The 15,119-nt window shown below is 46.6% G+C and overlaps 1 protein-coding gene across 10 annotated transcripts; it reads left to right on the forward strand.

Moving 5' to 3' along the window:
- Positions 1 to 1,802: 1,802 nt before the first annotated feature.
- On the forward strand, positions 1,803 to 14,945 carry Zfp7 (zinc finger protein 7). Of its 10 annotated transcripts, none has more exons than NM_001358816.1 (5): positions 1,803 to 2,147; positions 3,289 to 3,332; positions 3,662 to 3,788; positions 10,781 to 10,897; positions 12,557 to 14,945. In NM_001358816.1, the coding sequence occupies exons 2-5, from the start codon at positions 3,330 to 3,332 to the stop codon at positions 14,365 to 14,367; spliced, it is 2,058 nt and encodes a 685-aa protein (NP_001345745.1). In that variant the 5' UTR covers positions 1,803 to 2,147; positions 3,289 to 3,329; the 3' UTR covers positions 14,368 to 14,945. The 10 variants fall into 10 exon arrangements, with proteins under 10 accessions (NP_001345745.1, NP_001345747.1, NP_666021.2 ...); NM_001358818.1 differs by having other exon boundaries at positions 1,803 to 1,903; positions 10,781 to 10,947; NM_145916.3 differs by having other exon boundaries at positions 1,803 to 1,903.
- The last annotated feature ends 174 nt before the right edge of the window (positions 14,946 to 15,119 follow it).

Raw genomic sequence — 15,119 nt, forward strand, 5'->3', positions numbered from 1 at the left:
GCATTCCCTTGTGTCAGTGTCTGTTTGTCATTTTTGCTGACCCCTTGCCCACCTGAGTAGTGGGTTGAGGGACCGACTGAGTCTAGTCCGTGGTATCCCCCATCATCTCCTCTCTCCTCACATGACTCAGGGTCATGTCCACTCTGGACTCCCCCAGATGTTCCTGCCTCTGGCTGTGCTCTCTCCCTACAATAAGCTTTCTCCTCCACCATACCTGTACCTTAGGAGCAGACAGGTCCCTTTCTTTTTATTTCCTTTTTTTTTTTTCATTCACTTTGGACATAGTATAATGATCATGTGACTCCAAAAGCCTTCAGATGGGAGATTAAAAAAACTTAAATCAAGGGGCAGCACACATATACACAGACACATACGGCACACACATATACACATACACCACATACACACATACACAGACACACACACATACATGGCACACACATATACACATATATTATACACACATACACACATGGCACACACATATACACATATACCACACACATACACACATACACGGCACAGACACATACACATATACCACACACACACACACACACACACACAAATAGCACATACACAGCATAGACATTTACACATACATGCACAAACCACAAACATACACACACTCAAGGCACAGACACACACACACACACGCATGTGAATGTGCATACACACTCTCTCCTTTCTCATAGCTCCCTCTTTGCCACTTTCCAAGGACTATATCCTCTCCCCTCACACCCGCTCAGTAGTGCAGATACAATAGGCCCTCTATCCTCCTTGAAACATTTTCTTTATCACCAGTGACTCCATCCTTCACTTAGTTCTGCCAACCTCCCTCTCTCTATGCTAGTGTTTCCTTGTTACTAGAATCTAAAGGCCTAGGCTCTCTGACAGTTGAAGAACATGTTAGGGCAAGGAGAATTGACAGGAAAAAAATCAGGTTTATTCAGTAGCTGGCATTCTTTTTTTTTTTTTTTTTTCTTCGAGACAGGGTTTCTCTGTGTAGCCCTGGCTGTCCTGGAACTCACTCTGTAGACCAGGCTGGCCTCGAACTCAGAAATCCGCTTGCCTCTCCCTCCCAAGTGCTGGGATCAAAGGCATGTGCCACCACTGCCCGGCTAGTAGCTGGCATTCTTGAGAAGTTAAGATGTACTTTCTCCTCAAGACTCTTTTTTTTGTTTGTTTGTTTGTTTTTTCGAGACAGGGTTTCTCTGTGTAGCCCTGGCTGTCCTGGAATTCACTTTGTAGACCAGGCTGGCCTCAAACTCAGAAATCCTCCTGCCTCTGCCTCCCAGGTGCTGGGATTAAAGGCGTACGCCACCACCGCCCAGCTTTTTTTTTTTTTTTTTTTTTGGTTTCTTGAGACAGGGTTTCTCTGTGTAGCCCTGGCTGTCCTGGAACTCACTTTGTAGACCAGGCTGGCCTCGAACCCATAAATCCACCTGCCTCTGCCTCCTGAGTGCTGGGATTAAAGGTGTGCGCCACCACACCCGGCTTCTCCTCAAGACTCTTATCATTAAGGTTCAGGGACCCAAAGGGATTTTTGGTAAGGGAAAGCCTTTGGTAAAGCTTTTTGGGGTTGGTAGTGAGACTGTGGTTGGGTAGGCTCTTTCTCATCAGAAATGCATCCTCTGGCCCCGCCTCCTGGTCGTGCCTGGCCTTCGGTGACCTTCAGCCACACTTCCCGGCCCTGCCTCTCAGTCTCTAGCCCAGCCCTTTATGGGCCGTGACAACTTCTGGCCCCGCCCCCACCCCTGTAACCTGGCGGGGGGCGGAGTTAGAGAACAAACGGGGCGCGCTGGCCAGCGAGCGGAAGTCGCCCGGGTGGGGCACAGTGGGATAAGCTTGCAAAGCCCTTTCCGGTGGCTCTCTTGTTGGGATCCACCACGCGCCGGGGCAGGTGAGTAGGCGCAGTCGCTTTCCTTGTTTTTAGGGCAAGGGACACTTGGCTTTTACTCCCCAAAAGGATGGAAGGCGTGGGCGGCTCGGTGCTGTTGTGAATGCCTGGCCGAAGACGTGATCCCAGCGGAGTAGAATAGCCGAGCATCCCAGCTCTTCTAGCCTGCTCCCGGGCTCCAGTGTTGAACCTGAGCAAGGCTGCTTCCCTCCAGGCCTGGGGCTGGGTGCAACCTCCCTCATTCCTCGTGAGTAATCACTTTCTGGGACTATCTCTTCTCTCATTTCTGCACCTGAATGACCTGGAGTCGGTCACGCCTGCGGACTCAGAAGGCATCTCAGGATTTGCTCTTCTGTATCTGAGACCGCGATTTCCCATTGGTAGTCCAAATGCTGGGGTCTGAGAGGAGAATTCTTTTCTAGTGTTCACTGCTAATTGGCCAGTCTAGCCAGTGGCCAGATACCTGGGCCAAAAGCTACCTGGGAAAGTAGCTTCCTCTCTCCCATTTTGACCTGAAGGTGGGTGTTTGTGTGTGCAAGGAGGGGCCCAAGGGCTTTGGTTTAGCAGAAGGGGACTTCTCGAATCCTTTTTTGTCGTCATCCTTGTGACTTAGGGCAGCTGTAGCTCGTTCTGGAATTTAGGTACAGGTGAACAGGGATTGTTTTCCTTCTGAAGGCCTTTTTTTCTTTTTCCTGGACCTGACTGCTACTGCCTCCAGTTAACTCTTCCTTATCTTCTCTCCTTTGGCTCACACACTGGCTCACTTGGTCCCATTTTCAGATCCTGAAGTGCGTTTCCTACCTCAGCCACCAGCTTGGCCTAGGTCCCTGGGGGAAGGCATCCTTTAAACTTTACCAGCGTTTCTCATTTAAACACTTTACTAGTCCCCCCGTACTTCAGCACTGTTGTTGATGTGATCTTAGTTGTCCTTTCTACTAGATGTCCCATGAAGTCTCCCTCGTTGTTCAGTTGAATGTGTGGCCTATGGCAGCCATTTATTTATTTATTCATTCATTCATTCATTTATTTTTTGGTTTATCGAGACAGGATTTCTCTGAGTAGCATTAACTGTCCTGGAACTCATTCTGTAGATTAGGCTGGCTTCGAACTCAGAGACTAAAGGTGTGTTTTATACACACACACACACAACACACACACACACACACCTGCCGCAGCTGTACATCATGGCTCCAGCCCTTACTCCCACACAACACAGACAAGAAGGCTCAGGAGCTGATATTCAAATATCAGCCTTTGCCCAGTCTGGTGTGTCTGTGCGTCTGGCTTGGGTGGTAAAGAAGCAGTGGGGTACAGAGCCCCTCCAGTCACCCTGGGAACTGGGGAGCTTCCTCCCCTCTGACCTCTGATCTCGTTATGATTTCTCACAGGTGTCTGACTCAGGACAAGCGGATCCCACCCTCCAGATCTCATGGTAGGGAGCCTGGCTGCTGCCTGTATTCCCTCTCCACTCCTGTCAAGCCCCCACATCCTACCCTTTCCACTGGGCCTGATCGCATACCTAGCTTTGACCCTTACTGTGGCTCTGGCCAGGCTGGTCCCTGAGGGGGTGAATAAATGTCCGCCCAGACCAGAGTTTAGCTGTGTCTGTTCAGTGGGGAGGGGCATAAGGTCACTCCTTTGGATTAAGTCCCTTCTTTTCTCATAAGGTTTAAGAGCCAAAAGGATCCAGTCCTGCTGGAGGTATACCATACCTGTTTGAGGTATACCATATTATAGGGATGTTGGTGTGTGTCCTTACAGGAGGCGGTGACCTTTGGCGACGTGGCTGTGCACTTCTCTCGAGAGGAGTGGCAGTGTCTGGATTCTGGTCAGAGGGCCCTCTACAAGGAGGTGATGCTGGAGAACCACAGCAGCGTGGCAGGACTAGGTGAGGCTCCCCCCCCACCCCCCAGGTCTGCTCCAAACCCCGGGCACGTGTCAGAGACGGGGGTGGGTGGGGGGGTGGGGGGGTGGGTGTGTGTGTGTGTGTGTGTGGTGCTAACTGCTTGGGCCTTGGGGGCTAAACCTTGAATCTGAGTTTGCCAGGCTAGCTCCAGGCTTTACACACATCACCTAGGTGATAGAGCCCTAGGTAAGTGGACCTCTGGGAACCGGTCAGACCGGTTTCTCCCATGCTGTTAAATTATCAGGTGAGAACTGGAACCCATACTTGAAGTAATAGCTTAAACAAAACAACAACAACCAAGAAAGAAAGAAAGAAAGAGAGAGAGGGAGGGAGGGAGGGAGGGAGGGAGGGAGGGAGGGGAAGGAAGGAAGGAAGGAAGGAAGGAAGGAAGGAAGGAAAAGAAAGATCCTTGTTAGTGTGAGGAATCTCCAGGGAAACCTGTTCTGGAACCAGTGACACCTCTGTCAATGCTTTCAGTCTGCCTTGCCATCAGACTTGACTCCTGTTCTTGCTACCTTCCCTGCAGGCTGCTCTAGCGCAGGCAGCTTTGTATTTTGCTTCACCTTTGTGGTAGAATGGAATGTCTTACTTGCTGGCAGCTGTGCATCTCACCTGTTACTGAGTCGCCTTCAGAGTTGACCCCACATGATGGTGGTACCTACAACAGGAGAGAGTGTCCTGGGTTCTTGAGGATGCCTGGGCTAGTGGATCAGGAGAGGGGAGGTAGGGATGGGGTGTAGTTGGTTTACCGGGTACCTCTCTCAGCATTAGAGCAGGCCTGTAACCATTCATCCAATCCAGCCTGGCAAAATCCAGTTTTGTGAGGTTTTGTCAGTAGGGTGTAGTAAGAGCTGGAGGATATGCAGGTCAATGGTAGAGCCTCACATTTAAAGCTGTCAGTGCCTAGCACCACAGAGAGCAAAAAGGAAGCAAGAAGACAAACCAAACAGGCTAGGCATGGTGTGCACGCCTTTAATCCCTGCACTCCTGAGGCAGAGGCAGGCTGATTTCTGAGTTCCAGGACAGCCTGGTCTACAAAGTGAGTTCCAGGACAGCCAGGGCTACACAGAGAAACCCTGTCTCAAAAAACAAAAAAACAACAAAAAAAAAAACAACAACAAAAAAAGAAAACAACATCAAAACCAAAACAACAACAACAAAGAAAGTAAAACAACTTAAGATCCTTTTGTTTGTTTGTTTGTTTGTCTGACTGGTTTTTGAGGGTTCGGGCGTCCTTCCTGTCCTGTCCTGTCCCTGGTTGTTACTGTGTGAGTTCTAGAATCATGTCTCTGTGCAGCTCCTTTGCTTTCTTCTTCAGTGGTTGCTGTAACTAATTGACTTGTGGTGTTTAGGTGTTTAATATATCTTGTGTTAGATTCACCAGAACCAAAATGACCTGTTGTAAATACAGCACCTGAAATACACACCTTAGAATTTTTATATATATTTTATTTTACACACACACACACACATATATATATATAAATATATATATATATATATATATATACATATACATATACATACACATACATATACATATGTAAACCCATATAAACCCAGCTACTGAGTTTCATAAGGAGCTCTGCTGGTCTTTCCCTGCAGTTGCTGCTTCTATAATAAATGAGTTTCAACACCAAGTGGCTGAACATTTTATTCTTTTTGAGACACCAATCTCACTCTGCTGCCCAGTCTTGACCTTGCCCTCATTTGCATTTTCTCAGTGTTTGATCGTCATACACACACACATATATATATATATATATATATATATACACACATACATACACACTTTATTTTGCCCTATTTTGCGGGGGGGGGGGGGGGGGAAGGGGTGTTCGGGACAGGGTTTCTCTGTATAGCCCTGGCTGCCTTGGAACTGACTCTGTATGTAGCCCAGACTGTCTTCAAACTCAGAAACCTGCCTGCCTCTGCCTCCCAAGTGCTGGGATTAAAGGCATGCGCCACCACATCCTTTTTTTTTTTTTTTTTTTTTTTTTTTGGTTACTTTTTTTTTTTTAAGGAAAAGATATATTTATTTTACTTATTACTGTAGCTATCTTCAGACATACCAGAAGAAGGTATCTGATATCCCATTACAGATGGTTGTGAGCTACCATGTGGTTGCTGGGAATTGAACTCAGGAACTCTGGAAGAGCAGTCAGTGCTTTTAACTGCTGAGCCATCTCTCCAGCCCCCACCCCCACCCTTAGAATTTTAACATGGGATACTACTAATGATAGCACCAACAACTTAAACTTACTCCATACGTTGCAAGAGCCATCTTAAATGCACATCTGGTTTAACCCATGTCACTCTAATAAACAAAACACATGGAGGGTGTTCCGTTTGCTCAATCATCCCACAGACAACCAGGAAGGGTAATGATTTTCTTCTTTGAGATTTTACCTTTTGTGAGGTCAATGCCTGCCACGGACCACCCCAGTCGGGTATGGGGTCCCTGGAATGAGGGTCCTTGAAGCTAGTGGGTAAGGATTCAGTGGTGACAAACAGACAAGCACAGAGGCAGTGTCAATCTGAGTGCATTCTGCAGCTCTCAAGCAGGGGATTTTATACATTAAAAAAAAACCACATTACATCTCTTAGAAACTGTATCCAATGAAACAATCACAGATACCAACAAAAATCATTTGGCACAGTAAAGCACAAAAATCATCCAAGCATTACAACTCTGAAACTATGTATTCAGTGAATCACAAACAGAACAGGTGACATCACTATAAATCATCAAAATATAACAATTCAAAAAGATGTATTAAGTGGGGGCTGTCAAAGACTAGTGGCGTGTTTCCAGGAGCAGGTTAATCTTTAACGGTCAGTGCTCTTAACCTCTGAACTAACTTGCCAGCCCCATGGTCAGTTATTATTTAACATCTAATGCCTGATTTTTTTATAATCATCAATGTATAAATTTAAACTACTTTAATTTTTTCTAATTAAGGCTTTCTTTACCATATACCAAAATCCACCTCCGATGACACATTGTAGCCATATGAAATTTTATTGTTGGGAAATTTTTTATCATAATAGTTTTGTAAATGATTTAGAAAGTAAAGCGTTGGTTTCCATGGGGATAAGGTCATGTTAGTGGCCCCATCTCTAGGGATGGTTTCTTACCCATTATTACCGCTTAAGATCTTGGCCTAGGCTACCAGGAACATGTAAATAAGAAAAGGAATCAGAGGAAACAGAACAGAGAGATTGCCATGAGAACTACGGCTTCTCCAGTGAAGAGTTTCACAAGTGGTTCCAGGAGGCCTTTCCCCTTTTGAGGTCAATCGCTTCAGTCTGTGGAACTTGTCACACAGATCCTATTGGAGGTGGTGTGGCAAATGCCTAAGCTTTCTTGCCTAGTATTTAGCAGCCATGTCTTTTGTGTGGCTTGCAGTGACAGACCATACCTCTTTGTCTGTATTACATTGTATATACAGTTACTCTGTACCTGTGAGTGGGACTGCCAGTGGTTCCTTAGCAAAATACCCAGTTTCTTTCTCTCTTTCTCTCTCTCTCTCTCTCTCTCTCTCTCTCTCTCTCTCTTTCCCTCCCTCCCTCCCTCTCCCTCTCTCTCTCTCTCTCTCTCTCTCTCTCTCTCTCTTTCTTTCTTTCTTTCTTTCTTTCTTTCTTTCTTTCTTTCTTTCTTTCTTTCTTTCTTTGGTTTTTCGAGACAGGGTTTCTCTGTGTAGTCCTGGCTGTCCTGGAACTCACTCTGTAGACCAGGCTGGCCTGGAACTCAGAAATCCACCTGCCTCTGCCTCTCGAGTGCTGGGATTAAAGGCGTGCACCATCACGCCCAGCTACTGAGTTTCATAAGGAGCTCTGCTGGTCTTTCCCTACTGTTTCTGCTTCTATAATAAATGAGTTTCAACACCAAGTGGCTGAACATTTTATTCTTTTTGAGACACCAATCTCACTCTGCTGCCCAGTCTTGACCTTGCCCTCATTTGCATTTTCTCAGCGTTTGATCGTCTGCTCAGCTTCTGTGCTTTACTGAGTTAGTTACTTTCTGCCCACTAGAGTATTCAGATTTTGTCCGTTTTATTTTTTGAGACAGGGTTTCAATATGTAGACCAGGCTGGCCAAACACCAACAGAAATATACTTACCTCTGCCTCCCGAGGGCTGGGTAATAAAGGTGTGTGCCATGCCTGGTTAGGTATTTATTTACTTATCTGTCTAATGTGTGTGAGTACACTGTCACTTTCTTCAGACACAGCACAAGAGGTTATGGGCATCTCTCCAGCCCCTAGATTTTTTAATTAATTCATTTATTTATTTATTTATTTAAAAGATTTATTTATTAATATGTAAGTACACTGAAGCTGTCTTCAGACGCACCAGAAGAGGGTATCAGATCTTGTTACAAATGGTTGTGAGCCACCATGTGGTTGTTGGGATTTGAACTCAGGACCTTCAGAAGAGCAGTCAGTGCTCTTTCCAGTTGAGTCATTTCTCCAGCCCTAATTTATTATTTTTTTATCAGCATATAAACAAGAAGTAAGACCCTGTCTCAAATTAACTTTTTATGTCTCAAATTGTCTTTTTATGATGACCTTAGTGGGCTCTGCTAAAGGACTTTCATCATCTTTTCACAGATTTCCCCCTTGGTTTTACTTTTTGTTGTTTGTTTGTTTGTTTTGTTTTGTTTTGTTTTTTCTTCCCAAGCACAGTTTCTCTGTGTAGCCTTAGCTGTCCTCTGTAAACCAGGCTGTCCTTGAGCTGAGAAACCCACCTGCCCATGCCTTCCAAGGTGGTCTCCTGAATCCCAAGCTGACCTCTCTGTACCTTTGACTCACACCATAGCTTAGAATGACTTGAACTTGAGACTGACTCTTGCCTACACCTCCCAACTGCTTCGTTTACATCTCTGGGCCACAATGCCCAATTTCTGTGATGATGCTAGGAATTCAACTCGGGATTGTGTGCGTGCTTGGCAAGCACTGTGCCAACCGAGACACTACCAACCCACTGGTCCTGTTGTGTCTTTGTTCCTCTTTTTTCTTGCCCACTTTGACTGTTTTTGTTCTTTTTTTTTTTCCAAAGATTTATTTATTATTATACATAAGTACACTGTAGCTGACTTCAGACACACCAGAAGAGGGCATCAGATCTCATTACGGATGGTTGTGAGCCACCATGTGGTTGCTGGGATTTGAACTCAGGACCTCTGGAAGAGCAGTCAGTGCTCTTACCCACTGAGCCATCTCACCAGCCCTTTGTTCTTATTGATACAGATTTGTGGTTTTGTATTCAGAGCTTCTTCAGCTTGATGGGACTTTTTAGTTAATTTGAGACAGGGTCTTACTATGTAACCCTGCCCTGGAAATCACTATGTAGACTGCTTTGAAATCACAGAGAGTCATCTCCCTCCACCACCCAGGTATAAGGGATGAAAGGCATGAGCCACCGTGCCTGGCTTCTTGTTTATAGTAAATGTATTTTAAAATGTAAAATTTTAGCTTTATTGCTATAGCTACATTGTATAGATTTTGACTCATAATAAAAGTAGTTACTGCCTGGCAGTGGTGGTGCACGCCTTTAATCCCAGCACTTGGGAGGCAGAGGTAGGCGGATTTCTGAGTTTGAGGCCAGCCTGGTCTACAGAGTGAGTTCTAGGACAGCCAGGGCTACACAGAGAGACCCTATCTTGAAAAACCAAAAAGAAAAGAAAAAACGTAGTTATCACTTAATGATTCATTGTTTATTTTCCAAATAGCTGATCGCCTCTGAATTGCCCTTTTGTGGTTACTGTCCTCTGAGCTATGCTGTTTTGTTGTATGCTCTTTGATGGGTCCACAACTTCTGGCCTGGCTTGACCCAAGGATGTTTGTTTCCTGATGAATGTGGGCCCCTGTCTGTACGGAAAGCTTGAGCCTGTTCTTGTACTGTGTGTTTAACCTTTTGATATTGTGACATATCCTTTCCAAGGTTCCCATTCATGAGCCTTACAATTGAATTACCAAAACAAAAAGACAACTCACATGTTAAATTAGTTCATGGTTTTGTGTTGGGCCACATTCCTAACTGTCTTTGTCTGCCTGTGGCTTGTAGGATGCAGGTTAGACATGACTGCTGGGTCTTGTACACTTGGCTGCCTCTCTTACCATGTTTTGAGAAGCCTGCCGTAATCTTCAAGCTTAGGGCTCTGTGAACTTTTCTGGTTTTTTCAATGTGTATGGGTGTTTTTCCTGGATGTATGTCTGTGTGTCTGCTGAAACTGGAGTTATGTACAGTTGAGAGTTGCCATGCCGGCATTGGGAAGTGTCTACTAGAAGAGGGATGAGTGCTCTTAACTGTTGAGCCGTCTCCAGCCCTGCTTCGTTGATCCCTGATTGGGTTATGCCTGCTCCACTTTTAGGAACTGGCCATAAAGGGAGTTTGGGATCACGACTTGTAATGTGAATCTGCTTCATTCATTTCATTACTATTTTGTTTGCTGTTTGTTTGTTTGTTTTGCTTTGTTGTTACGAGACAGGGTTTCTCTGTATAGCCTTGGCTGTCCTGGAACTCTGTAGACCAGTCTGTCCTTGAACTCAATAGAGATCTACCTGCCTCTGCCTCCTGAGTGTTGAGGTGAAAGGCATATGTTGTGTATCTTGGCTACTCCTACCTCTTGGAGTTTCCTTGCCTTTTGAACTGGGAGAAGAGAACACATGGCTTTGCAGAGCATGGTGCTGGCCTGGGCCTAAGCTTCCTTGCTCCGTTTTGCACCCCAAGTAGAAGCAGCCTGTTCTGTGATGATAGTGTTCCCTGAAGGTTATGGAAGTCTGGCTGCCCCTTTCTGTCTAGTCAAGAAGCTGGAGAGAAGGGACTCCTGTATACCCAGTGTCTTATCCCTCATCACCGTCCCTAGGTATATATAGGCTCTATATCCAGCAGCTCCTGTCCTTCATGGCTGGAAACTAGGAGGGTGGCTGGCTCCAGGACATGTTTCCAGCATTTCCTTTTCTCACACAGCAGGATTCCTGGTCTTTAAGCCGGAATTGATCTCCCGGCTGGAGCAAGGACAAGAGCCGTGGGTCCTTGATCTACAGGGAGCAGAGGGGACAGAGGCACCAAGGATTTGCCAGACAGGTGAGGCGCAGGCCTTGTCACGGAGATGGTCTGAATAAGAAGGAGCTGAGGTGAGATCTTTGAGACAGTGGGAGGCGGGGGTGAGCCCTGGTCACCAGGCTGGGTGTCTGAGGGACATTGCAGAGGAGGCCAGCCCTAGAAAGAACCACAGACAGGTGTGTGGCCACCTCTGGGAAGGCTGTCCAACAAAAAGACAAGGACACAAAACACTGGTCCATTTGGCAGCTATGCGTCATGTACTTAATGGTCATAGAGAAATCTGGCCTGTGGGATTGGGACAGCCAGGTAGCCTGTGTGGATTTGAAGAGTTTAGAAGGGAAGTAGATGTCATGAAGGCCTCTTGAGGGTTCTGGGCACTAAGACCCTTGCATGAACTTGCCCCAGGGAAGAAGTCAATGTGAACTATTGGGTATAGCCACTCTAACCTTATTGTGGCACATGGTAAAACATTCTGAGTGGGCTGGAGAGATGGCTCAGCGGGTAAGCGCACTGACTGCTCTTTCAAAGGTCCTGAGTTCAAATCCCAGCAACCACATGGTGGCTCACAACCACCCATAATGAGATCTAATGCCCTCTTCTGGTGCGTCTGATGTCAGCTATACTGAACTTAACGTATAATAATAATAAATAAATCTTTAAAAAAAAAAATCCTGGCCAGGCGGTGGTGGCGCACACCTTTAATCCCAGCACTCGGGAGGCAGAGGCAGGTGGATTTCTGAGTTCGAGGCCAGCCTGGTCTACAAAGTGAGTTCCAGGACAGCCAGGGCTACACAGAGAAACCCTGTCTCGAAAAAACAAAACAAAAATTCTGAATAAAAACCACTTAGGAAGGAAAGAGTTTATTTCTGTTCACATTTCTAGGTAGTAAGCTGTCGATGTGGGAAGTCAGCGTGGAAGATGGCGCACAAACAGTGGAGGAACACTGTCACTCTGTCATTCTGTTACTCTGTTACTGGCTAGCTGGGGTTGAGCTTGCTTGCTTATACAGCCCAGACGCAGGTGCCCAGTAGTGACGCTGCCCATTTCCATAATCAGTCGTCAATCAAGACAGTCTCACAAACTGATCTGGAGTTGCTGAGGTTTCCCTCGATGGTGCCAGTCTGTCAGTAAAAACTAACCGTCACACCTATAGCAGCAAGGTTTGCCTGGCATGGGTTTGCGGTTTGGGTCCGTCTCCAAGAAGCCTGCCTTGGAGGACAGCCACGGACAGGTTGAGCACCCTCTTCTGCTCTGGGCCATCCTGCTAAGACATACCACCTCTTTCTTCTTCAGCCTCGATCTCATTCCTGTATTTTGGTCACACCCCCTTTTGTCCTTACTTGTCTGATAGCATGCTTGGGAGGTGGGGTGTCCTCTGACGAATTCTAGACTGACATTCTGTCCTCTGGCTTGCTCTGTCCTGCCTCATTTTGCACACTGTAGAGTATTCCTCGGTGCCCGATAGGGTGGGCCCTTTTAGGACTTGGAGCGCTCAGCACTCTGTCCTGTAGGCATAAGCATATCAACGCTGTCCAGTGAACTAAATTGTGAGGATTTCCCTTTGTATCTCCTTGCTATACTTTGCACTTGGGCTGTTCCCCACATCCCTGGCCAGCTCTGCCCTTTTGCAGACCTCAGATGTAAGGAACATTTTTTTTTTTTACTTTGTGTTTATTTCAGACTCCGCTATTAGAACTGATCGCAAGCAGACCTGTGAGTACACGAGCCTCCTCCAAAGGCAGATTCCTGGCTTTGGAGACAATTTGGATTCTAAGGTCTGGTCAGAGAATTGCCCAAGAAGCCTTGGGCTAAGCGTGAGTGGCTCACTTTTCCAGAAGCACCGTTTGAATAGCGAGGCCGTGATGCCCAAGAACTCCACAAAGGATGCTGTCCAAGAACGTAAGGAGCTGCAGGCCACCGATGTGGGTTATCGGCCTGATGACCAGAGAGACCACCTGAGCTCAAAACTGATTCGGCGTCAAAGCGTTCCTACCGGAGAGAACCGTTACCCATGTGAAGAGTGTGGCAAAGCTTTCAGGTGGCGCTCTCGCCTGAATCAGCACAAACTGAGCCACACTGGAGAGAAATCTTATCAGTGCAATAAGTGTACAAAAGTCTTCGCTTCTAGCTCGCGACTGATTCGCCATCAGAGAGCTCACACCGGAGAAAAGCCGTTTAAATGTGACCAGTGTGGGAAGCGCTTCGTCCTGGCCTCGGTACTCACTCAGCATCAGAGGATCCACACCGGAGAGAGGCCATTTAAATGTGCCGAGTGCGGGAAAGGTTTCCACCTGAGCGCAAAGCTGGTTCAGCATCAAAGAATTCATACTGGAGAGAAGCCTTACCGATGTGAGGAGTGTGGGAAAACCTTTGGTCAGAGCTCAAGCCTTGTCCATCATCAGAGAATCCACACCGGAGAGAGGCCCTTCATTTGTCAAGAGTGCGGGAAAGCCTTCTGCCAGCGCTCACAGCTCAGCAGACACCGGAGGACGCACACTGGAGAGAGGCCCTACTCCTGCCAGGAGTGTGGCAAGGCCTTCTGCCAGAGAGCAACTCTAGCCCAGCATCAGAAGATGATGCATACAGCGGAGAAATCTCAAATGCCGAGAGCCTCAGAGAGCCCAAGCCTTATTGCCTGTCAGGGAAATACCACTGAAGAGAAGCCATTTAAGTGTGAGCAGTGTGGCAAAGCTTTCAGGTGGCTCTCTCGCCTGAATCAGCACCAGGTGGTCCATTCTGGAGAGAAACCTTACCAGTGCAACAAGTGCTCGAAAGCCTTTGGCTGTACCTCACGACTGATTCGCCACCAGAGAACTCACACCGGAGAAAAGCCCTTTAAATGTGACGAATGTGGCAAGCGCTTCGTCCAGAGCTCACACCTTATTCAGCATCAGCGAATCCACACGGGAGAGAAGCCTTACGTGTGTGATGACTGTGGGAGAGCTTTTACCCAGAGCTCCAGCCTCATTTACCACCAGAGGATCCATAAGGGAGAGAAGCCATATAAATGCAGCCAGTGTGGCAAAGCCTTCAGCATGAGCACACAGCTCACCAGCCATCAGAGGACTCACACCGGGGAGAGACCTTATACGTGTAACGAGTGTGGGAAGACCTTCCGTCAAAACTCAACCCTTTTCCAACACCAGATAATTCATGTTAGAGTAAAGCCCTATGAGTGTAATGAGTGTGGAAAGGCCTTCAGCCGGAGCTCATACCTTATTGAACACCAGAGAATACACACTAGAGCCCAGGGGGGCCATGAATTTGGGGACACCCCTGAAAGTCCCACCGTTTTGAACCATAAAAAAGTGCACACTGTAAAAAAGTTGTACCAGTGTGACGACTGCGATAAGGTCTTCAGGTGGCGTTCGTACCTGATTATCCACCAGCGGATTCACACAGGAGAGAGGCCTTATAAATGTAATGCCTGTGGCAAGGCTTTTCATCAGATCGCAAAGCTCACTCAGCACCAAAAACTTCACATGAGATAAATCATTTCCCTAAATGTCTTGGTTACTTCTCTCTTGGCTGTGATGGCACCATGAGTGACCAAGGCAGCTTAGACAAGAGTTCTCGTGGGGCTTACAGTGGAGCGTTAGTTTCAGAGATTGTTCACGGCAGTCTTGGCAGGGAGCAGGGCGGCAGGAAGGCCTGATGTTAGAGCAGTCGCTTAGAGCTCACATCGTGAGACAGCCAGTTACTAGGCAGAGAGATCTAACTGGAAATGGTGAGAGGTTTTAAAAAACCTCAAAGCTGGCCTCCCAGTTACCTCCTCTAAAGAGGGCATACCTCCTAATAATTGCCAAACAGTTCCACCAACTGAGGACCACATGTTGGAACATATGAGCCCCTGGAATTTGTTCTCATCCAAACCACCACACTAAAAGTAATGTAACTATGAATAAGCCAGAAGCCTTATTTAATTTGGGTAATTTATGCTATCAGAGACTTGAGGATGCTAGGAAGATTCAGATTTGTTCTTAAAGAATAGTCTACTTAGGAAATGTTTTATTCGTTTCTGTAATATTTTACCATTTACCCATTAAATAAAAGTGTGTGTCACACTAAAGGTGTAGCCTGTACTTTGAACTCAAAGTGAATCTCTCCTTCAGATAAGGAAATAGGTTTTAGGAAAGCCTTGTGAGTCCTAGAAACAGCTTAAACTCGTCTACAGTCTTAAGCTTCCTAGTGCTTGCTTCCTCTCCACGCTATCCATTTTCCATTTCTTTCTTTCTTTTTTTTA

The sequence above is a fragment of the Mus musculus genome, chromosome 15 (genome assembly GCF_000001635.26).
Source record: "Mus musculus strain C57BL/6J chromosome 15, GRCm38.p6 C57BL/6J".
Lineage (NCBI taxonomy): Eukaryota > Metazoa > Chordata > Mammalia > Rodentia > Muridae > Mus > Mus musculus.

Excerpts from the sequence above, each read along its gene's own strand:
- Zfp7 (NM_001358816.1), top strand. Across the intron at positions 3,789-10,780 it reads CAGCAGCGTGGCAGGACTAG|CAGGATTCCTGGTCTTTAAG; the intron begins GTGAGGCTCCCC and ends TTTCTCACACAG. Across the intron at positions 10,898-12,556 it reads ACCAAGGATTTGCCAGACAG|ACTCCGCTATTAGAACTGAT; the intron begins GTGAGGCGCAGG and ends TGTTTATTTCAG.